This window comes from Meles meles, chromosome 9 (genome assembly GCF_922984935.1).
Source record: "Meles meles chromosome 9, mMelMel3.1 paternal haplotype, whole genome shotgun sequence".
Lineage (NCBI taxonomy): Eukaryota > Metazoa > Chordata > Mammalia > Carnivora > Mustelidae > Meles > Meles meles.
In genome coordinates this window covers 15,035,913-15,062,851 of record NC_060074.1, presented here as the reverse complement: position 1 = coordinate 15,062,851, position 26,939 = coordinate 15,035,913, and the positions used below count along the sequence as shown (strand labels likewise).

Here is a 26,939-nt window from a genome sequence, read left to right as displayed (position 1 = left end):
AAACACACCTATTATCTAGTAAAGTAGATTTTCTAAGTAACACCAAGCAATCTAAGCCAATAATTGAGAAATTCCTATCTTACTAACAGATCTGATAATTAAACTCTCCCTTTTAAGTGGGCTGCATGATCATTTACTCTATAGTCTCCGAGGACAGAGTACAAATATGTTTTAATAATTTCAGTCAGGGCACTTTAAAACTAATTTTAACTAGGAAGTCAAAAGTTTCTTTTCTTTAAAAGGTGTGGGAATGGGGAAGAAAAGGGCATGGCGGGCGCCTGGGTGGCTCAGTGGTTTGAGCCACTGCCTTAGGCTCGGGTCATGATCTCGGGGTCCTGGGATCGAGTTCCGCATCGGGCTCTCTGCTCAGCAGGGGGCCTGCTTCCCTCTCACTCTCTCTGCCTGCCTCTCTGCCTACTTGTGATCTCTCTCTGTCAGATAAAATAAATAAAAATCTTTAAAAAAAAAAAAACAGAAAAGGGCATGGCAGTAGGGTCAATTTTCAATTTTTTATTATAAAAGCACCAGTGGATGAATAAATTTCATAGGGAATTCCAAATTTTTACTTCACTTGTGATACTGATAATCATTAGCTGAAATCCAGAAATAAAGGTTAAAAGTTAGTATAAGGTTTGCAGATAGTAAATAATAAAACAGGCTTCCAGTTATTTCAAAACTGAGTAGCCCCTGGAAAAAACCTTCGCTTATTTAATTTAATTTAAAAGTTGTGAAAGAACGTAGGTTAAGAATACAACACTCACTAATCAATGCCAAATAATTGAATAATTATTAATATTTAGGAGTCCTTAACTCTTACCTTACAAAGATATAACTTAAAGATTTTTTAAATGTGAAAAATTAAATCATTTAAAGTCCTGTGAAGGGGCGCCTTGGTGGCTCAGTGGATTAAAGACTGTGCCTTGGCGTGGGGGGGCCCACATAGGGCTCTCTGCTCCGCAGGGAATCTGCTCCCCGCCCCCCCCCCCCCCGGCTGCCTACTTGGATCTTTGTCTGTCAAATAAACAAATAAAATCTTAAAAAAAAAAAAGTACTGTGAAAATGTATAATAAATGTTTATATTAGGAACAGCCTTAAAGCAAGAAAGCAGTTCTTTTTTTTTTTTAAGATTTCATTTATTTATTTGAGAGAGAATGAGTGTGCATGAGCATGGGCGGGGGGCAAAAGGAGAGGGGGAAGCAGACTCTCCAATGAGCAGGAAGTCCGACGTGGGGCTCACTCAGACCTCAAAATCATGACCTGTGCAGGCACTTAACCAACTGAGTGACCCAAGAGCCCCAGGAAAGTAGTGTCTAACCATGACACAGAGCAGAGGGTGAAAATTCATGAGAAAGCTGAATTCATTTGGCAACTCCATCTCAATAACAAAAAACTTTACAGATTTGAAACATCAACAATTCTTCTTGGACCCTAAGACAGGAGAGGACCCAGGGATTAAAGAAACTAGGGAAAACAGGAAGACAGGAAAGGGCCCAAGATTAAAGAGACAGGTCAAATCGGGGAGTTACCGCTTACGGAAGCAGAGACCCACAAGCGGAAACCACCTCAGGAACCAGTCCCGGGGGAGGAAAACCTGAACTGTAATTAACTAACAGCTAGAGGTTCAGTAATGCACAACTCTGAGAATTAAAAACTCCAGGGAAACCCAATCATAGACCCGACTTTCCCCCACCAAAATATTGTAAGATTTACCTCCAAGAGCTCAACCAGGTTCGCATGGTAAATAATGAAGAAACTCCCTCTTGGGCTTCTAGCAGGGAAACTTGAAAAAAATTTCCTTTGAAAAGGAACTGATCTGAAATAAACCAGAGCACTCTGTTCTTGTTGACAAGGCCTGCCTTGACAGCCTAACCTGCTGGGGTTTTGTCAGAGCCCAGCTGCCTAGAAGAAGGGAACTATCTAACTCCAGCCAGGGCTAGCGTTTTGTGTGCAAGAAGGAAAGCACCAAACTCCAGTCCACTTAGCCATCCTGTCCCACACAAATGGGGGCGGGGGAATACTGAGAAACACTTATGAAGTTCACGATCCAGACGCACAGGCTCACTGATAGACTGACACTTACTCACAGGACTATGGGATGCTTCCCCTTTCCCCACAGCTCGCCATCACAATTCTTTTTTTTTTTTTTACTTTTTTTTTTTCAGATTTTATTTATTTATTTGACAGACAGAGATCACAAGTAAGCAGAGAGGCAGGCAGAGAGAGAAGGGGAAGCAGGCTCCTTGCTGAGCAGTGAGCCCGATGCAGGGCTCGATCCCAGGACCCTGAGATCATGACCTGAGCCGAAGGCAAAGGCTTTAACCCACTGAACCACCCAGGCACCCCTCACCATCACAATTCTAAAGGCCTATTTACACCAGTTTCTTTTACCCAGTATATCACGTTCAGCTATCCATAAAAAATTACAAGAGAGACCAAAAGGTAAAAAACACAGTTTGAAGAAACAGAGCAAGCATCAGAACAAGATACGGTGGGGACACTGGAATTATAAGATGAAGAATTAATTAACTAATTAATTAATTTAGAGCATGCAAGGGGCAGAGGGAGAAAGAGAACCTCAATCAAGCAGGCTCCATGGCCAGCACGGAGCCCAACTTGGGGCTTGCTCTCACAACCCAAGACCATGACCTGAGGCAAAACCAAGAGTCAGATGCCCAAATGACTAACCCACACAGGTGCCCCCAGGAATTTAAAACAACTCTGCTAAATATGCTGCTAAAGGTTCTAAAGGATCCTTAGGTAAAGGACAAAGTACACAGCATGCAAGAACAGATAGGCAATGTACACAAGAGATGGAAATCTTAACTACCTCATGCTTAGTGAAATAAGTCAATCGGAGAAAGACAACTATCATATGATCTCCCTGATATGAGGACATGGAGAAGCAACATGGGGGGGTAGGGGGATAGGAGAAGAGTAAATGAAACAAGATGGGACTGGGAGGGAGACAAACCATAAATGACTCTTAATCTCACAAAACAAACTGGGGGTTGCTGGGGGGAGGTGGGATTGGGAGAGGGGGAGCGGGCTATGGACATTGGGGAGGGGAGGCGAACCATAAGAGACTATGGACTCTGAAAAACAACCTGAGGGTTTTGAAGGGTCAGGGGTGGGAGGTTGGGGCAACCTGAGGGTTTTGAAGGGTCAGGGGTGGGAGGTTGGGGGAACAGGTGGTGGGTAATGGGGAGGGCACGTTTTGCATGGAGCACTGGGTGTTGTGCAAAAAGAATGAATACTGTTACACTGAAAAAAATAAATAAAATGGAAAGACTTGGTTTTAATTCTCAAAAAAAAAAAAAAAAAAAAAAAAGAAATACTATAGATAAAAAACACCATAGCAGAAATGAAGAATGTCTTTCATAACCTTATTAGTACACTGGTCACAGGTTAGGAAAGAATCTCCGAGCCAGAGGATATAACAACAAAACCCTCAAAAACCAATTTTTTACAAAACTAAACCTACTCTTACCAGCGATCACAACTCTTGGTATTTACCCAACGAAGATGGAAACTTGTGTCCACACAAAAACCTGCACACAGATGTTCACTGCAGCTTTCATCATAACTGCCCAAACCAGGAAGCAACCAAGATGTCCTTTAGTAGATGAATGGATGAACTGTGGTACATCTAGATAATGCAGTACTATTCAGTGCTAAAAGAAATCAGCTATGAAGCCATGAAAAGACATGGATGAAGCTTAAATGGAAGTGAAAAATAAGCCAATCTCAGAAGTTTACGTACTGAATGATTCCAACTATATGACATTCTAGAAAAGGCAAAACTATGGATAAAACAAAAAGTTCAGGGCTTGCCAGAAGAGGCGGCAGGCGATGAAAAGACAGAGGATGTTTAGGGCAGTGAAAATCCTTTATATATTATAATGATAGATATATGTCCTCATACATTTGTCCAAACCCACTGAACATACAATACCAACTGTGAATCCTTGAGGTACTTATGTGTCAATATAGGTTCATCCTTGGAAAAAAATGTACGATTTTGGTAAGTGATGTCAGTAATGGTGAAAGCTACACATGTGTGGAAGCGATGGGTATTCAGGAAATCTCTGTATCTTCCTTTCAATTCTTTTTCTCTTTTTGAGAGGGAAAGGGAGAGAGAGAATCCTAAGCAGGTTCCACACCCAGCACGGAGCCCAATGTACGGCTCAATCTCACAACCCTGAGATCATGACCTGACCTGAAATCAAGATTTGGACGCTTAACCAACTAAGCCACCCAGGTGCCCCTTTCCTCTCAATTTTACTGTAAACCCAAAACTGCTTTAAAAAATAAAGACTTTTTTTTTAAGCCCTATAAATGAAAAGTGAGATAAAAATAAAGAACTCTTAGGGAATCTGGCTGGCTTAGTCAGTAGAGAATACAACTTTTTTTTTTTAATTAAATATATTTATTTTTTTCAGCGTAACAGTATTCATTGTTTTTGCACAACACCCAGTGCTCCATGCAAAACGTGCCCTCCCCATTACCCACCACCTGTTCCCCCAACCTCCCACCCCTTCAAAACCCTCAGGTTGTTTTTCAGAGTCCATAGTCTCTTATGGTTTGCCTCCCCTTCCAAATTTTTCTTTTTTATAAACATATAATATATTTTTATCCCCAGGGGTACAGGTCTGTGAATCGCCAGGTTTACACACTTCACAGCACTCATGATAGCACATACCCTCCCCAATGTCCATAACCCCCTCCCCCTCTCCCAACCCCACCTCCCCCCAGCAACCCCCAGTTTCTTTTGTGAGATTAAGAGTCATTTATGGTTTGTCTGAGAATACAACTCTTGATCTTAAGGTCATGAGTTCAAGCCCCACACTGGGTGTACAGGTTACTTTAAAAAATAAAGATAAAATTAAAAAAAAAAAGAGTTCTTTTTTTTAAAAAAGATTTTATTTATTTATTTGACAGACAGATCACAAGTATGCAGAGAGACAGGCAGAGAGAGGAGGGAGCAGGCTCCCCGCTGAGCAGAAAGCCCGATGCAGGGCTTGATTCCAGGACCCTGGGATCATGACCTGAGCCGAAGGCAAAGGCTTTAACCCACTGAGCCACCCAGGCACCCCAAGAGCTCTTTCTGATTAGTAAAAATCACATCAACAGAAAAATGGGCAAAGGACATAAGAAAGTATCCCACAAAAGAAACACAAATGTTCAATAAAAATGTAAAAAATGTTTAACCTCATAAACGATAAAAAAAATAAAAATTATAATCACGAAATACCATTTTGACTTATGACATAGGCAAGTATTTATTTATTTATTTATTGGCAAGGATTTTATTTATGTGTGAGAGAGAAACAGCAAGAGAGGGAACACAAGCAGGGGGAGTGGAGAGGGGAGAAGTAGGCTTCCCACTGAACAAGGAGTCCAACACGGAACTCGATCCCAGGACCCCAGGACCATGACCTGTGCAGAAGGCAGACCCTTAATGACTGAGACCCCCAGGTGCCCCTATACAGGCAAATATTTAAAGGACCAATAACTCTAAACGTCAGGGAAAGAGCACACTAATGTTGGTGGGAAAAATAACTGGGACAGTATTTTTGGAGGGCACTTCAGAAACGCGGTGTGCAACCAAATGTGACGAATACATTTTCCAGTTTGACACCTGTGAAATCAGTATACATCCTACATGTGATGGCATCTCTCTGCTGAGAACCAGTGTTGAGAACCAAGCGGTAGCATGCATAAATTGGTTATCATTCCTGGTGGCCTGACAGGACAACAACACAGCGGTGGTTCAGATATGAAAACATCATTTGAAGAAGGAATTTAAGTCATGTTTCTTGTCTGAAGACTTTCCTTTGACAACTTCTAATATTGTTAAGAGAATACCAGATTCCCAAAGTACATAACTTGAATCTACTCAAACCCCAAATTGAGAGACACTGCACAAAATAACTGGCCTGTATTTTTAAAAAATATATCAAGGCCAAAAAACAAAGAAAAACCAAGGAACTGTTTCACATTAAAGAGGTCTAACCATTGAAAATAAAGAAATTTGAATATGGGCCGTGGGTAGCAATATTGTATGAATGTTCAATTTCCCAAGTTTGAAAACTATGTTGTCACTATATGAGAGAATACTGTTGTTTTTAGGAAATACAGACCGAAGTATTTAGGTGGGAAAAGGCAAAATGTCCACTTGTCTCTCAAATGGTTCAGATAAGGGTGGGAGCAATGAAAAGACAGATAAACAAAGAAGTAGATAATGAATGACAAAAGCAAATGGAGCAAAATGTAAACAACAGATGAACCTGGGTTAAAAGATACATGGGAGTTCCTTATCCTAGTTGCAACTTTTCTCTAAGTTTGAATTTTTTTCTATTTTGAAGTTCTAAGGAAAGAATGAAAAATGAAGAGAAAGAAAATACCAGCATAAAAACATACACAATAGGTCGTCCTGAAAATAACGGTGGGTGTCACTTTTAAAAAATGCTATCTTGTCAACATGAAAAAAAAAATCAGTAATAACTGAGTCAAAAATTGATTCTTCATTAAAATATGAAGACATTTTAGGAAATCCTTAACCAATTTATTTGCCTGAGTACACAGGCTAGTTTACTCTAGAAAATGGAATTTAGAGTGATTTTTTTCCACCTTGATTTTTATACTCCTAATATGTTGATAAGAAACACGTATTTTTTCATCAGATATATGTAATTAAATCATTTTATTTTATCTTTTGAAAAAGATTTTATTTACTTATTTATTTATTTGAGAGAGAAAGCACGAGCAGTGGGGAGGGCAGAGGCAGAGGGACAAGCAGACTCCCCACTGAGCAGGGAGCCCAAGGTGGGGCTCAGTGCCAGGACCTCGAGATCATGAGCTGAGTGGAAGGCAGACACTTAACCGAATGAGCCACCCAGGTGCCCCTAATTAAACTTTTTTTTTTTTTTTTTACAAGATTTTGTTTATTTACTTGACAGAGAGAGAGAGAGAGACAGCTAGAGAAGGAACACAAGCAGAGGGTGTGGGAGAGGGAGAAGCAGGCTTCCCGCTGAACAGGGAGCCCCATCCTGGGATCATGACCTGAACCAAAGGCGGATGTTTAACAACTGAGCCACCCAGGCACCCCTAATTAAACCATTTTAATGGGAAAAAAGTATATTATACAATAACAAGGTGGTAAGCCACAGTTTCTAGTGATTTTTGTTCTAAACACATTATCCTGATTATTTAACCAAAATGTTTTTATACATCTGAATAAAATAAGGAATAATTTCTCAGAGACGCAAAATGACCTAAGTACGATTTGAACCAAATAAACTCATTTAATACTGGGATTAAGTAAATTAATACCAAGACTGGTAAAAATAGAGAATAATAAAATAAATTCCACATACGAATCTAGAAAAGAAAGTAGATCCATTTCAGACTGAATTAGCCTTTCTTCAAATCATCTTCATTAACATTTTAATGTTCCACTGGCATTAATTTCTTTCTATATGGGACATAGTCTAGTTCTATTAAAGTTATTCTCTTTATTCTAGAATCTAGTGTTATTTTACAACATATTTGGTGAGTATTAAAAGGAAATTTCTTTGGGGTCACCGTGCCTCAGGCACCTCTGCCTTCGGCTCAGGTCATGATCTCAGGGTCCTGGGATCGAGCCCCGCATCAGGGTCTCTGCTCAGCAGGAAGCCTGCTTCCTCCTCTCTCTCTCTCTCTGCCTACTTGTGATCTCTGTCAAATAAATTTTTTAAAATAAATAAATAAATAAATAAATAATAAAAATAAAAGGAAATTTCTTTGGCCATCTGCTTTTTAAATTTCGAAAACTGGTTAAAAAAAGTAATTCTTACATTTTTTAGAAATACAGTTATCTTTGCTTGCATTGCTATTTTAGCCCAAAACAAGGAAATTCTACACTACAGGTTCTTAAACCTTCTTCTTGAGAGGCAAAGTCTACATTATTAAACTATCCAATTTGATTAAAGAATAATTTTAAATTTGTCCCAACACTTACTGTGCCATGATTCTTCTGGAAGTAAATGACTTCCTGGTCATCTTCGAATGTACTACCCAATACCATCTGTGTAACAGACTTCATAGCAAAACCAAGCATATGTTGGCAGAGGGGTACATGCTGGGCCTCTGGGTAGGAGAGCCATTTATCTAACAATTCTTCTGAAAGCTGAAAGAGAACCGAAAAGCACAATGATTTATTATTTCCTCTTGTTAAATCTTAGAAAACTCAGCAAGTAGGTTAATTTCACAGCTGAACTCTAATCAAAGTAAACATTCAGGTGTTTACTTGATTTGCCAAGCTAACACTGGTTTCACCTACAATTATACCCTCCATGGTTCAGGTTCAGATTCTGTCAAAGGGTTGATTTGCTAAACAAAACAGAACCACCACAATAGTAAAAACAGAAAATAGAAATTAAAAGTTCAAGAGCTGGAAAAACTTTAAACCCAAAAGAAATTAAGAGACTAAAATCTTAGTCTCTATTTAAAAACAATAAAGGTTCAGGGCGCCTGGGTGGCTCAGTGGGTTCAAGCCTCTGCCTTCAGCTCAGGTCATGATCCCGGGATCCTGGGATCGAGCCCCGCGTCGGGCTCTCTGCTCAGCAGGGAGCCTGCTTCCTCCTCTTTCTCTGCCTACTTGTGATCTCTCTCTCTGTCAAATAAAAAAATAAAATCTTTAAAAAAAATAAAAATAAAGGTTCTAAAATTTTAAAAAATAAGAAATAAAAAAATAAAGGTTCATCACAGTGCCTGCGATATGGTAAGTAAGCAATATACATATGAAGCTGTAAAACCTTACACATGTTTCAGTGACAGAAACTTCTCGGTCTCTTTGTCATTCCTTCATTCAACAAATATTTTTAAACCCCTTATGGAATAAAACCGTGAGTAATAAAGAGATCAAAAGCTTTGGAGTCAGAAAAACCTTGCTTTTCCTTCTAGCTCTGTCACTCAGAAGCAATGTGACTTTGAGCCATTTGCTTGACTCTTCCAAGGTTCCAAGCCATTTGCTTGACTCTTCCAGGTAAAAGGAGATGACATCTGCTTCGTGTGGCTGCTGTGATAGGATAATTATATCCATGCCACACAACGGAGGAAAGGTTTTTTGAGATAATATACTTAAATTTTTTTTAAAGATTTTATTTATTATTTATTTGACATTTGACAGAGATCACAAGTAGGCAGAGAGGAGGCAGAGAGAGAGGAAGGGAAGCGCACTCCCTGCTGAGCAGAGAGCCCGATGTGGGGCTCAATCCCAGGACCCTGGGATTATGACCTGAGCCGAAGGCAGAGGCTTTAACCCACTGAGCCATCCAGGCGCCCCAATATACTTAAATTTAAGTTCCTTTCTCATATTAAAACCGTGAAAGTTTTGTCACAGTATAAAGGATTAAAATTAAGTGTTGTGAGAAAGAGAATAAGATGAAAAGAATCTCACCACGTACGTTTATACCAACTTAAAGTGATGTATCTGGAATATAATACCTTTTTTTGGAGAAAGGGAAGCTTTAATGATTCCATAGTATCAAGATTAATGAGTTGAACCAGTTAATATGTATATTTTTTAAAGATTTTGTTTATTCGTTTGACATAGAGGGAGAGCGAGCACAAGCAGGGGAACAGCAGGCAGAGGGAGAAGCAGGCTCCCCGCTGAGCAATGAGCCCAATGAGGGACTCAATCCCAGGACCCTGGGATCGTGACTTAAGCCAAAGGCAGTCGCTTACTGACTGAGCCATGCAAGCGCCCCTGAACCAGTTAATATACTTTAAAAGAACTCTTTAAGATGGGTGAACTATGAAGAAAATAGGAAGTCAATGATCAAAACAGAATTTACTCACATCATTTAAAAATTACTTTCATATTATGAACAAAATAATCCCAGAGACTTTAAAAACGTAGAATTCTATAGTTATGGGGCGCCTGGGTGGCTCAGTCATTAAGCATCTGCCTTCAACTCGGGTCATGATACCAGGGTCCTTGGATCCAGACCCACATCAGGCTCCCTGCTCCATCATTTCCCCTGCTTGTGTTCCCTCTCTGTCAAATAATTAATTAAAATCTTAAAGAAAGAAATTTTTAAGAATTCTATAGTTATTACTGAAGTTCACATAACTTCATACTAAAAGGTGAAAAGGGATTTTGGAAACAAACCATTAAAGTGACTACAGATAATCACAGAAGTTCCAAATGTGGAAGGTAAATACTGAGGGTAAAAAAGCATTCTTGTAGAAAAAATAAAACATGTTAATGGATATAAAATAAATCCTTAAGATTTACTTTATCTAAACGTCAAAGTTCTTTTGCCTCAAAAAACATTATTTTCCTTAATAAGCATGGGATTTTACCTCAAAGCTCTAGGAAAAGTATGTAACTTGCAACCACCTCAGATTCCAGCATAAAGCTGGGAAAGCCAACTGAGTGTTAAGTGTTCACGCACTCAGATACTGAAAAGCCAGATCGCACCCTCTTCATCACTAAGTCTACTCCTGAGTATCTAATCCGTTTTAAGTTGTCAGGCCAAACACCGTGTGTCCAAGCTACATCCTCATAAATTATGATCTTAGTGTTGAACCATTTGTTTGAATTTATTCCAGGTAGCACATGTCAATGCCGGGCCTTTACCTTGATCCTTACACTTAAAGGATAATCTGGGGCGCCTGGGTGGCTCAGTTGGTTAAGCGGCTGCCTTCGGCTTGGGTCATGATCCCAGGGTCCTGGGATGGAGCCCCACGTTGGGCTTCCTGCTCGGCGGAGAGCCCGCTTCTCCCTCCCCTCTGCCTGTCTACCTACTTGTGCTCTCCCTGTCAAACAAATAAATTAAAAATCTTTAATAAATAAATAAATAAAGGAGAATTTACTTTGGTATAAAGTGTGCATTCCATTGATTTATTTGTTCACTTAATTTTCAAAATGCTAACATTGTTGTCTCACTATTAAGTACATGTCTTTTTCCACTGATTGGAAATGCCATTCATTATACAGATTCCCATATAACCTTGGGATTTTTTCTGAACATTATTTTGTTGACTACACATATACCACTACCACAACTTTGGAAATTTATGGTTATGTTTATGTTTTCTGTTATTATTCTCTTTTTCTTCTGAAACTCTATTTAAATTCTAGTTAGTTAACATTAGTGTAATATTGGTTTCAGGAGCAGAATTTAATGATTTATCACTTACATGTAATACCCAGTGCTTATCACAAGTACCAGCCTTAGTAGCAGTCACCTATTTAGCCCCTCCCCCACCCACCTCCCTCCATCAACCCTCGCTCGGTTTGTTCTTTATTGTTAAGTCTCTTAGGGTGCCTGAGTGGCTCCACTGGTTAAGCGTCTGACTCTTGATTTCGGCTCAGGTCATAACCTCAGGGTTGTGAGATCCATCCAAGCTAGGTCCCACGCACAGTGGAGGGTCTGCTTCTCTCCCTCTCCTTCTCTTGCTGCCCCTCTCCCCCGACTCATGCTCTCTCTCAAATAAATAAATGAATCCTTAAAAAAAAAAAAAAAGTCTCTTCAGAAGCTGGCGAGGATGTGGAGAAAGGGGAACCCTCTTACACTGTTGGTGGGAATGCAAGCTGGTGCAGCCACTCTGGAAAACAGCATGGAGGTTCCTCAAGAAGTTGAAAATAGCTACCCTACGACCCAGCAATCGCACTACTGGGTATTTACCTTAAAGATACAAATGTAGTGATCCGAAGGGGCACGTGCACCCAAATGTTTATAGCAGCAATGTCCACAATAGCCAAACTATGGAAAGAACCTAGATGTCCATCAAAGATGAGTGGATAAAGAGGATATGGTATGTATATACAATGGAATACCACACAGCCATCAAAAGAAATGAAATTTTACCATTTGCGACGACGTGGATGGAACTAGAGGGTAGGGTATTATGCTGAGCGAAGTAAGTCAATCAGAGAAAGATAATTATCATATCATCTCTCTGATATGAGGAAGTTGAGATGTAACATGGGGGGTTTGGGGAGTAGGAAAAGAATAAATGAAACAAGATGGGATCGGGAGGGAGACAAACCATAAGAGACTCTTAATTTCACAAAAAACAATCTGAGTGTTGCCGGGGGGAGGTGGGTAGGGAAAGGGTGGTTAGGTTATGGACACAGGGGAAGGTATGTGCTATGGTGAGTGCAGTGAAATGTAAACCTGGAGATTCAAAGACCTGTACCCCTGGGGCTAATAATACATTATATGTTAATAAAAAAAATTAGTCTCTTATGGTTCCCCCCCCCCCAACTACTCCTCCTTTCCCACACATTCATTGGTTTTGTTTCCTAAATTCCACATAGGAGTGAAATCATATGGTATTTGTCTTTCTCTGACTTATTTTGCTTAGAATACACTCTAGCTCCAACCATGTTGCTGCAAATGGCAAGATTTAGGGTTTTTTGATGGCTGAGCAATATTCGTGTGTGTGTGTGTGTGTGTGTACATTGCATATACGCATTGAATGTGTAGATTGCCCAGTTTTTTGGCATAACATTTTTCATAATATTCTCTTATGATTATTTATATTTCTGTGGTGTTGGCTGTAGTTGTAATCTCTCCCCTTGCATACGTGATTCTTTTATTTGGGTCCTTTCTCTTCTCTCTTGGTAAGTCTGGCTAGGGAGTTAACCAATTTTATTAACTCTTTCAAAAAACCAACACTTAGTTTTGATCTGCTCTGGTTTTTTCATTTTGTATCATTGATTTGTGCTCTCATCTTTATTACTTCCCTTCTTCTGCTGGCTTTAAGCTTTATTTGCTGTTCCTTTTCTAGCTCCTTAAGGTTAGCCTTTTTCTTAATTCTTGAGTTAGTTCTGTATTGCAATATACTTCTCTCTTAGGACTGCCTTTATAGTATCCCAAAGGTTTCAGACTGTTCTGTTTTCATTTTCATTTGCTTCCATGTCTTTTTCTATTTCTTCAATTTCTAATTAACCCATTCATTCTTTACTAGGACGTTCTTTAATCTCCATGTTATTTGTGGTCTTTCTAAATTTTTTCTTGTGGTTGACTTCAAGCTTCATAGCACTGTGGTCTGAAAATATGCATGGTATGATCTCAATCTTTCTGTATTTCTTCAGGGCTGATTTGTGACCCAGTATGTGTTCTATTCTGGAGAACGTTCCATGTGCATATGAAAAGAATGCATACTCCACTACTTTAGGATGGAATGTTCTGAATATATGCTAAGTCCATCTGGTCCCATGCATCATTCAAAGGCATTTTTCCCTGTTGATTTTCTAGTTAGATGATCTGTCCATTGCTGTAAGTGGGGTGTTAAAGTCCCCTTCTATTATTGTATTATCAATAAGTTTCTTTTTTTTTTTTTTAAGATTTTATTTATTTGACAGAGAAAGAGAGATCACAAGCAGGGGGGCCAGGCAGAGGAAGAGGGAGAAGCAGGCTCCTCACTGAGCAGGGAGTCTGATGTGGGGTTTGATCCCAGGACCCTGGGATCATAACCTAAGCTGAAGGCAGACGTTTAACTGACTGAGTCATCCAGGCACCCCATCAATGAATTTATGTTTGTAATTAATTTATATATATGGGTGCTTCCAAGTTGGGGACTTAAGTATTTACAATTATTAGATCTTCCTCATTGAAAGGCCCCTTAATTATGATAGAATGCCCTTCTTCATCTCTTGTTCCAGTCTTTGGTCTAAAATCTACTTTGTCAGGGCACCTGGGTGGCTCAGTGGGTTAAACCTCTGCCTTCAGCTCAGGTCATCATCTCACGGTCCTGGGATTGAGCCCTACATCAGGCTCTCTGCTCAGCAGAGAGCCTGCTTCCCCCTCTCTCTCTGCCTGCCTGTGATCTCTGTCAGATAAATAAATAAAATCTAAAAAATAAAAATAAAAATAATTTAAATCGACTTTGTCTGCATAAATATGACTACTGTGGCTTTCCTTCGGCATCCACTAGCATCACAGATGGTTCTCTATCTCCTCACTTGCAATCTGCAGGTGTCTTAGGTCTAAAATGAGTCTCTTAGAGGCAGCATATATAGATGGGGCTTTTTTTTTTTTTTAATTAATTCTGATACCTTATGTCTTTTGATTGGAGCATTATTCTTTTTACCTTCAGAGTGATTACTGAAAGATGAATTTAGTCCCACTGGGTTACCTATAAAATTGTGGTGTTCATGGTGATATTCTCTCTTACTTTCTAGTCTTTGTTGCTTTTGGTCTTTCCCTCCCCACTCAAAGAGTCCCCTTTAATATTTCTTGCAGAACTGGTTTAGTGGTCACAATCTCATTTAGTTTTTGTTTCTCTGGGAAACTCGTTCTCTCTCCTTCTCTTCTGAATGACAGTCTTGCTGGATAAAGTCGTCTTGGCTGCATATTTTCCCATCCAGCATGTTAAATGTATCATGCCACTTTCATCTGGCCTGCGGAGTTGCTGCGGAGAGATCTGCTGCGATCTGATCTGTCCTTCCTTGGAGGTTAAGCACTCTTTTTCCCTTGCTGCTTTCAGGATTCTTTCCTTTGTTGTTCATTTTATGAATTTCACCATGATATGTCTGGGTGATGGCTGGCTTTTGTTGAATTTAGTAAGGGAGTTTTCTGTGCTTCTTAGATTTCAATGTCTGTTTCGTTCCCTAGATTAGGAAAGCTTTCAGCTACAATTTGCTCAAATAAACCTTCTGCTTCTTTTTCTTTCTCCTGGGACTCCTATGATACAAATGTTATTACACTTTAAGGCGTTCGTGAGTTGCCTAAGTTACAGTCGTGATCCAAAACCTTTCTTACCGTCTTTTTTTCAGCTTTGTTATTTTCTATAATTTTATCTTCTATATCCCTGACTCATTTCTCTGTCTCATTCATCCTTGTTGTCACTGCATTCAGTCGGTTTTGTATCTCCATTACAGCATTTTTTTATTTCCGCCTGACTAGTTTTTAGCTTTTATCTCTGCAGTAAGGGATTTTCTAGTATATTATGTGCTTTTCTCAAGACCAGCTTATCTTTATGATTATCATTTTAAATTCTGGTTCAAGCATCTTACTTGTATGTATTTTTGATAAGTACTTGGCCATAAATTCTTCCCATTCTTTCTTTTGAGGTCAATTCCTCTGTCTTATCATTTTGTACCTGCTTTTGTGTGTGTGTGATAGTTATGAAAGCCTACTGCATTTCTGCTCCTGAGAGTAATGGCTATATTAAGAAGAGGTCCAAGGGGCACCTGGGTGGCTCAGTAGGTTAAGCATCCAACTCTTGATTTCGGCTCGGGTCATGATCTCAGGGTCATGAGGCTGAGCCTTGTGTTGGGCTCTGCACTCGGTAGGGAGTCTGCTTGAGATTCCCCCTCTCCTTCTCCCCCTCCCTCTGCTCTCTCTTGAAAATAAATAAATCTTAAAAAAAAAAAAGTGGTTAAAAAAAATTCATTCCTCAAGAATGAAGCTTTGTGGCACTCTCTGATCAGTAGATTTGGTGCATGCAAGGGGTTTGTGATGGTCTTCTGGGAGTGGGGCCCGCTGTGCTTTCTTCTCAGGACCACTTGCCCTAGTGGAGATGCAGGGCACAGGGGCGCAGGGCTCTGGTCTCCACTAGGTGGTGCTGTTTTGCTCCCTGAAGTTGGTCAGTGCTGAGGGCAGGACAGAAAATAGCGTTGCCAGGATCTTTCCTCCCCATGTTGTAGCATGTTGGCAGTTAACAAAAACCCAGTGCCCACTGAGAAGTATCTATTCAACAGAAACTGCACCTTGGTAAAAACAGTGGAGTCTGATGTTTTAACTCAAGGTTATTTCTAGCTCTCTTCTCTCCCCAGCTCAGTAGTAGCATGGTGGCCGAAAGCCAAAAGCACTGCAGATACCACAGAGACCTGACATCTTTGGAGTGTTATTAAAAGTGTAATCACCACTTGTCACGAAAATGGTCACTGAAAGTGGAGTAGGGAATCCCAAGATTCTCTCTTCCCCAAAAGCAAGTAAAGAGCTGACTAAAACTATCACAATCAGCTTCCAAAAAAACCTCTATAATGCAGTAAAAAGCTTACAACAGCCAGGGTAGAGCTTAGTGAAGAAAGAAGCTGCGACTTTGTGGTATGTGGTAAGTAAGCTCTGTGGCATTTTAAACAACTTGCCTACCAGCCCCAAACCCCAGATAGGCAGCAGCTGTGAGAACAGCAGTCCAGATCCCTGGTGCAGAGCGCTAGGAAGAAATAAAGACAATATTCTCCAAGAATTGTAGTTATGAGTCTCAACCTGCCTGGCAGCTCCCGTCAAGTACTGGTGCAAAGACCTCCCTTTGTTTTGGGCAACCCAATATTCCTGGAGTGTTCCCAAGGACACGTTCTTGGGTGGCTTCTGCTGAAAACATTTAAAGGCACAGGTACTGGGCACAGCAGCTGGGGCAAGAAACAGCACTTGGAACAAGCAAGGAACAGACCAAGAAGCCTGGAAAGGAAGCGGTTAGGACAAGAGATAAATGTGGGAATCTTTGGGAAGTTTCTGTCCATACCAGGGGATTAAGAAAGCCATACACATACCAGCAGGACACATGCCTGAAGAAGGCCTGAGAAGACTAAACTTTCACATATGACAGGTCCTCTGGCTCTATACAAGTAGGAAGTAAAAAGCAGATTTATAAAAGGCCCAGATAAGTGTTAAAGGAAGGCCCAAAGGCAAAGCCAATCTACAGATACTAGAAGAGAATTTTTTCTTTTTACTTTTCTTCTCTCAAGTGTTTAAGGTTAAAGCTGTCAAAACACCAGCTGACCATGAGGCTAACCGAACAGATGCTTCAGTGGCCTCACATGAAAAGAATACAGACCTTACAAAAACAGTTCAGGAAAGACACTCAATAAGCAAGCAGCAACATCCCACAACAAACACCAAGAGCGAACTCTGAGGATGATAAAGAATCTGATTTCAAGAGTTGCCGTCCACAGCCGTGCCCTCTCCAACAGTCTGGAGCTCAGTCCTGGGCACACGGGATCTCTCGTGGGCCCTCTCAGCCCTAGAATAAATGACTGCTCCTGCTACCTGCTATTCCCTTATCTCTTAGAGTTCTCGTCACTTCTGACCAGCCAACCTCTCACTACTCCAATCCCCTGTTATACTTAATAATTCTTTATAGTGAACTTTCCCTTTTTAAGTAATTGTGTGCCTTCTCTCTTCTGATTGGACCCACTACAATAAAGACCTTTAGAAACACTAACCAAGTTTTTCTTGGGGAAGGTACTCCAGAGCCTAAAGACATTAAAAAGTCACAGAATGTCTGGCAATAAAACAAGAAAAGAAAGAAAAGGCATTAGAATTGGAAAAGAAATAAAACTGTCCATTAATCTCAGACACTAGGTTAAACCATTAGAATTAATAAATCTAGCAAGGTTAATGACCAACAGGTCAACATGCAAAAATCAATTATATACATCAGCAAAAACAAAAAATGAAATTTAAAAACATTACCATTTATGATGGCATCAAAACCCCACTAACTATCTAGAAGTAAATTTCATAACGAAATTTTCATACACTGAAAAGAAAAAAAAAATTATTAAGAAAAACTGAAGACCAAAGGAAGTGGAAGGGTACACTTCCACATTCATGGATTGGAAGTTCCCATTACAGGGGAAGATAACTTCACATAAATCAAGTGACGTACACAATCACCTAGTTTATGATAAAGGTAACATTACAGTACAATAGAAGGAAGATGATTCTCAGAACACGTCTCAGAACAAGTCTCAAAACAAAACTTCAATGACTATCTTCATGATAATCAGGATAAAAAAACGTATCTTACATAGGACACAAAAAGCAGTAACCATAATAAAGGCCGTTTACATGTTTTCTCGGATGAACTGCATGTTCACTTCTTTAGCCATTTTTCTTTTGGAGCTTATATTTCTTTTTCTTTTTTTTTTTTAAGATTTTATTTATCTATTTGACAGAGATCACAAGTAGGCAGAGAGAGAAGGGAAAGCAGGCTCCCCACCAAGCAGAGAGCCTGATGCGGGGCTCGATCCCAGGACCCTGAGACCATGACCTGAGCCGAAGGCCGAGGCTCAACCCACTGAGCCACCCAGGTGCCCCAATATTTCTTAATAGTGTGTAAAAGCTTCTGTACATAGCTGGTTTTTAAATGAAATCTAGGGTGTATCTTTCCTCAGTTTTGAGTGATAAGTAGTCAAACAGTTTTCTGGTGAGCCTTCTTATATGAGACATTACGTATTACAGGAAAAAAAGCTATAGGCAGTATTTCTGAACACCAAATTTGGGACCCAAATGGGATCCTCTAGCCTATTAAGACAATGGGTTACTTATCAGAGATCTGACCTGTGACTATCCTCCCACAGATCACTGCTGATTATATAACTAACAGATGAAGTGCTGGTAAAGTCTTTTTTTCTTTTTCCCCTTTTTTTTTTTTGGCCATAAAAATTTTGTTACCAGTACCGTCACTTGCATCACGTAACTGCACGGTGATATGCCCATGGCTACATCTACTAGTTTTGCACAGTCCTCTACAAAACAATGAAAACATTATAAAAGTCTCAGGTGGGACTTTTCTCTAGACACATATACCTACTACATCTGCTAGAGGATTGCGTGAATCTCTTTTAGTTTTTGAATCCTGACCAGTTTACGTAGGTGAAAATTCTAACTTCCTGTTGATGAGCTTCGTTTGAGAGTTCAGTGTTCCGTACTGCCTCATCATTGGTAGTAAAGTCTAATTCTGTGATAAATCCTTTCATTCCTAACAGACTGCCTTTTGTAGACAATCCCTTCCAATTTTTTCATGTGGGGCAGACGCGCATTTTTTTTTCCATTTTATTTATTTTTTTCAGCGTAACAGTATTCATTGTTTTTGCACCACACCCAGTGCTCCATGCAAAACGTGCCCTCCCTATTACCCACCACCTGTTCCCCCAACCTCCCACCCCTGACCCTTCAAAACCCTCAGGTTGTTTTTCAGAGTCCATAGTCTCTTATGGTTCGCTTCCCCTTCCAATTTTTTTTTTTTTAACAAACCACTCTGGAAAACAGCATGGAGGCTCCTCAAAATGTTGAAAAAAGGCAGACGCGCATTTACATGAAAGACAGAACCACCCAGTGGTTGGATGAGAGGAATGTGTCCACGCTAGACTGTTCCTTCACCAACTATATTTATATGATATATAAGCTGTAAAGACTATCTATGATATACAAAGTATAAAGAACCAGAAAATGTATGCTATTAATCTTATCACATGTCATAGGATACAGTAAAATTTAGACATCTTCACAATGTTCATATTAAAATACCAAGTCAATTTCAACTAACATAAAATTAATTATATTACAGAGAAATAAGGCTTGAGATAAAAGTGTACCTGGAGGCAGACTTAAATTCAACAGATAAGATTTTAGGGTATATATCAGTTGTTCAGAAAGAATACAAACTTGCTTTTCAAAAAAAATCTTTAGGTAATTATTGTAAACTTATTAGAATTTCCGAGAAGCAAATGATTTTCAACTCCAACTTAGCTAGGGTATTTTTTAAGCTAGACCACAAGCTTAAAAAAGATTTTGAAAAAAGAAAGGAAAAAAAACTAGCCAAGCAAAACTACATCCCAGGGTCGCAGAACCAAGCTAATGAAACCATGTGCCAGACTGGGATGGTACCCTGGTTCTACTCTTTACCAGTTATATGACCCTGGACTAAATAATTTTGCCACCTTTTAAAGTGGCAAATAACAATGCCTACTTCTAAGTTGTGAGGCTTAACTGAGTTCATACAAGCAATTAAACCAACAAACTCAGTAATTTTCACTATTAACTATTACAAGCTGTCAATTAAGAGGATTCTGGACAACAGTCATAAATCCTAAAATCCAAAAATACTTGTTAAATCAGAATTTCCCCCCAAAAGTAACAGGAGAATATGGGGTTTTAGCATAGGGAAGAGAGAAGTCACACTCACAGAATAAAAGTGGAGCTTTGCACACAGCCTTGGAGTAGAGACGGTCAGGACAGGAAGGAGCCAGAAGTCAGAGGATGAGGTTTGAGAGGATTAGAGAAGAATCAGAACACAGAACCCAGGTCTGAACAACAACAACAAAAAAAACAAAGGCAAAAGGTTTATCATGTCAACATGAAGCACACAACTCATTCTGGGGTGCTGACTGGTAGCAGTTTCTCAGTAGGCAGGAGGACGGTGCTCTGACAGCTGCGCTGTTCAATCGCTTTCTTCCCGATTAGACATTTAGTGGCACTTTTCACTAATGCCTAAGCTGAGTAACCGGCTTGTGCCGTGGGGTTGACAATATGAACCTGAAACACATTTCTTACATTTGGACCCAATCGATGAACCAAAACTTAAAAATGTGATAGAAGAGGGGCACCTGGGTGGCTCAGTGGGTTAAGCCGCTGCCTTCGGCTCAGGTCATGATCTCAGGGTCCTGGGATCGAGTCCCGCATCGGGCTCTCTGCTCAGCAGCGAGCCTGCTTCCCTCTCTCTCTCTCTCTCTGCCTGCCTCTCTGTCTACTTGTGATCTCTCTCTCTGTCAAATATATATAAAAAAAATAAAAAATAAAAAAAATAAAAATGTGATAGAAGAAACATGAAAATTGGGAAATAATTTTCTATCTTGATTTGCCTTTAATTAGACAGGAGGAGAAAAATCTGGAGTACAGAGCAACAACACAAAAGAGTGAAAACCTGGGAAATGGAGCCTACGACAGAAGATTAAAAAGTTAGAAAAACTTACTTGAAGCGGAGAAGAAAGAGTAATTAAGGCTTTTAACAGTAAATATTACTAAAAAGAAAAAGGTGGCCCTATCAATGAAAGCAAGGCAAAGAGAAACGGGCAAGACTCCTTGGAGATAGTAAATACAATTAAATACAAAAATATGTTGCTTACTGACAAATGTTAGGTATTTAAACAGAACAGAAAGGAAGATTCTGACTGGTGAATGCTTAGAGAAAGGCAATGTAACTGCTTCCGGGGAGGACAATGAGGGAAGAGAGAAGAGTCATGACAACCCAAGAACGCACCCCGAGAGGCTTAGAGACCGTGACGTGAACACAGTCAATACAGAACCTTGAGACACCAAATGGGAATGATAATAATGAGAAGGTGGGGATTTGGTACAGAAATCTCCTGATGGCCCTGTAGACATAAGAGCTGGAAGGAAAGAGACTAATCAATATCCAGCCATGGTGAAAGGCCTTATTTTAGAAGGAAAACTGTCCAGAGAGGAGCCAATGTATTAATTAATGCTTCCAGTAAACTCAGCAAGCCAGTCTCAAGTCTTGAATAGGAAGTATGAGTTTCAAAAAAACTCTGATAAGGAAAAAATGGCATTAAGCATTTATCAAATGCTATTTTTAAGAAGTGGCTAAGAGTCAATAACACATCCTCTTAACAACTATCAGGAATTCTATAACTCAAAAAAGTTACACTCCTAGGCCATTTAAAGAGCATGTCCTCATTACTATGTCTGGAATTTGCTTTAAAATAAGCAAAGAAGAAGATAAGGGAGGTGAGTAGGGGCAGAGATAAAGTAAGATTGAGTCTAATTTGGTAACTGTTAAAATTTCATGAGAAGAATATGGATGGTCATTATACTATTCTATAACTGTTCCTTTAAATTTCCCATGATTTTAAAAATTATTTATTTTATGTAATGCAAGAATAAGCTGGGGAAAAAAAAAAGAAGTGGGGTGTGTTTATGCTCTTGGGAGTGGAATGTGGATTTAACTCTACAGAACAGAAAAGTCAGGAAAGTCTTCTGTGTAACCCTCCAAATGAGACAGCTATAGGCCCATCAACTATAAAAACGCTGCATGGGGGCACCCGGCTGTTGGCAGAGCATGGGACTTGATCTTGGGGTTCTGAGTTCAAGCCCCACGTTGGGCATAGAGCTTACTAAACAAAAACAAAAACAAAAACAACTCACACATGAAAGAGGGAATGCATGATGCAAGCAGGAAACATTAAAAAGGAAGTGTTTCAGAGAAGCAGGAAAAGCAAGGAGAAATGTTAAGAGAACAGAGTTGGGAGAGGAGGATGATCAGGAAACAAATGGCAGGAAAATCTACTTCTCAGAGGGGGTGTGGGGAAGAAGAGGTATTTCTTGAGAAGTTATTGCGTCCTAAAACCTGTTGTTAGGTATTTTACATCATTGTCTCACATAATCCCTACAGCAAATTTGTAATGTAGTAGCTGTTGTTAAGATGAGGAGTGCGTGGGTGGCTCAGTGGGTTAGGCCTCTGCCTTCGGCTCAGGTCATGATCTCAGGGTCCTGGGATCGAGCCCCGCATCAGGCTGTCTGCTCAGTGGAGAGCCTGCTTCCTCCTCTCTCTCTCTGCCTGCCTCTCTGCCTACTTGCGATCTCTCTCTGTCTGTCAAATAAATAAATAAAATCTTAAAAAAAAAAAGATGAGGAAATGAAAGCTCACAAAAAAGCTAAGTAACACACAATCATGCAGACACTAAATGGCAGAAGCAAGATTTAAAGCTTCTTGGCCAAGCTTCACCTTCACACTATAAAATAATGCACTTTCCAATGAGCTTCATTAAACATGGACAAAATAAATAACTTCCTGTGAAGCACACACATTAGAAAAAAGTAGATGGAAAACACAATCGAAGAAGGGAGAAAGATAAGAAAATCAGTTTTTGTCATGTAAGTATATACAGATTATCACTGTAATTTAGAGAAGGTGCACAGAGAAGGGTACATCACTATACTGGGGCCTAGAGGAGGAGTTAGCCAGGCTAGATGAGAAAATGTTTCTTGAAAAAAAAAAGAGCTAGACTCTTTTTTTTTTTTTTTAAAAGATTTTATTTATCTATTTGACAGAGAGAGAGAGATCACAAGTAGGCAGAGAGGCAGGCAGAGAAAGGGGGAAACAGGCTCCCCGCTGAGCAGAGAGCCCGATGCGGGGCCCGATCCCAGGACCCTGAGACCACGACCTGAGCCGAAGGCAGAGGCTCAACCCACTGAGCCAGCCAGGCGCCCTTAGACTCATTTTTACTGAGGGTCTGTTCTACACCAAGAGCTAGATATACAGACATAATTAAAATAGACCCTCCCTTCATGGAGCATACAATTTAGGACACAGACATTCAAAGAATTACCCAAAATGTAATTAACAAATTGGAAAGTGTTGTGAAGGGTAAGTACAGACTGTCAGGACAGCAACTAAAAGAAGACCTACCTAGGGACAGTGGAATGATCAGAGACAGCTTCCCTGGGGAAGTGGCGTTCAAACTAAGAGCTGAAAGATGAACATGCATTTACTGGGTGTGAGTGCTTAGAACTGACAATCCAAGCCATGGAAACAGGATATACAGAGGCCTTGAGATGGGAGAGAAGGAATAGAACTAAAAGAAAACCAGTGTGGCTGGGGCGCCTGGGTGGCTCAGTGGGTTAAAGCCTCTGCTTTCGGCTCAGGTCATGATCCCAGGGTTCTGGGATCGAGCCCCGCATCAGGCTCTCTGCTCCGCGGAGAGCCTGCTTCCTCCTTTCCTCCTTTCTCTCTGTCTCTCTGCCTACTTGTGATTTCTGTCTGTCAAATAAATAAATAAAATCTTAAAAAAAAAAGAAAAGAAAAGAAAAGAAAACCAGTGTGGCTAAAGTATAAGCAAGCACAAAGGAGAATGGGAAATGAGACTGGAAAAGCAGGCAAGCTAAATCATAAATGGTCTTTAAAACTGCATTAAATAGGGACACCTGAGTGGCTCAGATGGCTGAGCATCTGCCTTTGGCTCAGGTCATGATCCCAGATCCTGGGATCCAGCCTGTGTTGGGCTCCTGGCTCAGCAGGAAGTCTGTTTCTGCCTCAGCTTGTGCTCTCTATGTCTCTGTCTCTCTCAAATGAATGAATAAGATCTTTTTTTTAAAAAAGAAATAAATAAAACTATCTTAAATATTCAAGAGTTTATTCCAAGAGCAAAGGGAGGCCAGTGGAGGTTTTTGATCAAGGGATAAATAAAGTAAAAAATGCATTTTGAAAATATCTATTTTCAAGGGTTTTGAACCTCAAGTCCACAGATACTGAAGGGTCTATGCCTAGAATGCAGGAGTTCATGAGCCTGAATGAGGGAGAAAAATCTTTTTTACTAACCTCTAACTGAAATTTAGCATTTCTTTTCATTTTGAATATAGGCCCTTGGCTGTCAGCAATATAAGTTTCAAATATGTTCACATCATCTTACACTTATTGTAAAACTGTCAAAATAATGGTTTTGTCCCTCATAATATCATTACTTTGAAGTTATAGAAGTTTTGTACCCAACAATCCAGCAATCGCACTACAGGTACTTACCCAAAGAATACAAAAGTACTAATTCACAGGAATACATGCATTCCTGATGTTTATAGGAACATTATTTATAATAGCCAAATTATGGAAACAGCCCAAGCATCCACTGGTTGATGAATGGATAAGATGGTGTGTGTGTGTGTACATATAGACATACACATACACACACATATATATACAATGAAGTATTACTCAGCCATTAAAAAAAAGAATGAAATCTTGCCATTTGCAACAACATGGATGGATCTAGAGAGTATTATGGTAAGCAAAATAAATCAGAGAATAACAAATACTATATGATAAACTCATATATGGAACTTAAGACACAAAATAAATGAACAAAGAGGGAAAAAAAGAGAGGTAAACCAAGAAACAGACTCATTTATTTATTTATTTATTTGACAGAGAGAGCATGACCAGGGGGAGTGGCAGAGAGGGAGAAGCAGGTTTCTGGTTGAGCAGGGAGCCTGATATGGAGCTCGATCCTAGGTCCCCAGGACCACAACCTGAGCTGAAGGCAGACGTTCAACTGACTGAGCCAATCGGGCACCAAAGAAAACAGACTCTTGGGGTGCCTGAGTGGCTCAGTGGGTTAAAGCCTCTGCCTTCGGCTCGGGTCATGATCTCAGGGTCCTTGGATCGAGCCCTGCATCCGGCTCTCTGCTTGGCAAGGAGCCTGCTTCCCCCTCCTTTCTGCCTGCCTCTCTGCCTACTTGTGATCTCTGTCAAATAAATAATAAATAAAATCTTAAAAAAAAGAAAGAAGCAGACTCTTAACTATAGGAACAAACTGATGGTTACCAGAAAGGATGGGTTAATCCTTGGGGGGATGGGTTAACCAAGTGACGGGGATCAAGGAGCACACTTGCTGTGATGAGCACGGGACGATGTACAGAACTGCTGAATCACTATACTGTACACCTGAACCTAGTTTTACACTGTATGTTAACTAACTAGAATTTAAAAAAAAATAAAATTAACAGATTCATTAAATGTAAAAAAAAAATTAATTAATTAAAATTATGGAAATTTTGGAAGCACTGCTGAATCTTGTTATTTATTTGCTTGAGAGAGAGAGACAGAGAGCAAAAGAGATCCCAGAGGGGGAGAAGCAGACTCACCGCAGGGCAAGGAGCCCGATGCAGGGCTTGATCCCAGGAAGGACCCTGAGATCAGGACCTGAGCTGGCAGCCGCTTAACTGACTGAGCCATCCCAGCACCCCGGATCTCGTTATTTAATGCATTAATAATGATACACGTATATTAAAATACTGCAAGTTTTTTAAAAATAATATGTTTATAATTATATTGTTTTCCTTTATAGTCACACATTTTAAAATGTTATTCTCAGAAGGATTCTACAGGTTTCGCCAAAACTACAAGGGGTATGTGTCCTAAAAAGAAACTGAAAATCCCTGTAGAGGACAGAAAACCAATTAGGGGAGAAGGGCAGAGAGAAGGCAGCAAGATACGCTGTCAAGGTAAGCTTATGGAAGCTTAAACTAGGATGTGGCTGTGCTGAGAGACAGAAGTAGACCAGTTTGAAAGATATTTGGAAGGTAAAATTGACATCAGAGACTCTTTCCAAATGTATTTATCAAAGAATACTTAGTGCTATAAAAATGCTTATAATAAAATGGCAAATAAAAATGCTGGATCTGGGGCGCCTGGGTGGCTCAGTGGGTTAAAGCCTCTGCCTTCGGCTCGGGTCATGATCTCAGGGTCCTGGGATCGAGTCCCGCATTGGGCTCTCTGCTCAGCAGGGAGCCTGCTTCCTCCTCTCTGCCTGCCTCCCTGCCTGCTTATCACCTCTCTCTCTCTGTCAAATAAATAAATAAAATCTTTAAAAAAAAAAAAAGAAAGAAAGAAAAAAGTAGGCATGATTCTAGTTATTTCTGGAAAAATTTTAATGACATGAGAAAATGTTTATGATTTTTTAAAAAAAGATTTACTTATTTTTAGAGAAAGAGAGAATGAGAGGATGAGCAGTGGGAGGGGCAGAGGGAGAGGAAGGGGGACAGTCCTCAAGCAGACTCCTCACTGAGTGTGGAGCCCAATGCAGGGCTCGATCCCAGGACTCTGAGAGCATGACCTGAGCAGAAATCAAGAGTCAGAAGCTTAAGCAAATAAGCCACCCAGGTGCTCCATGAGATGTTTTAAAGTGAAAAAGTATGTAAAATTGTACATACAGTATGATCTCTTCCACACATACATCTATAGTGAAATTACGGATGATTTCTTGAAAGTTCGATTTTCCATGTTTTCTACAGCAACCATATATTAATAATTCCACAAATGGATGGAGTTTTGAACAGAAGAAAGGATTCTTTAAGATTTAAAATGAGAAGTAAGAACAAAAGATTGAGATGCATAGAGTTTGTTGGGGGGGAAATAGGATATTGGGGGAGCTTACAGGTAAGGGACTCTGGTCCCAGCGAAGCAGGAGGCAAGGCCACCTGTGACAAGCAAAGAGGTCGTCAGGAATGGCAATACTAGAGTAAGGGTGAAGGTCTGGAACAGTCCTACTGGGACACACAGAACTGTCAGGTAGCACTCAGGGCTCAGCTAGGGATTTTTAGGGTCAAAAGGCATATAGTATGGATTAGTATTGTTCTCAAACTTTGTATATCATTTGTGGAACGAACTTTCTTTCTTTCTTTGACAGAGAGAGAGCA

General features: G+C 40.0%; 1 protein-coding gene across 1 annotated transcript in view; it reads right to left on the bottom strand.

Annotated features, from left to right (window-relative positions):
- The window catches only part of LOC123951061 (cytochrome P450 20A1), a 63,477-nt gene that overhangs the window by 23,575 nt on the left and 12,963 nt on the right, over positions 1-26,939 (bottom strand). Inside the window, exon 5 of the mRNA XM_046019702.1 lies at positions 8,000-8,167. Within this exon, the coding sequence (XP_045875658.1) occupies positions 8,000-8,167 (168 nt within the window). The remainder of the gene's footprint in view (positions 1-7,999; positions 8,168-26,939) is intronic.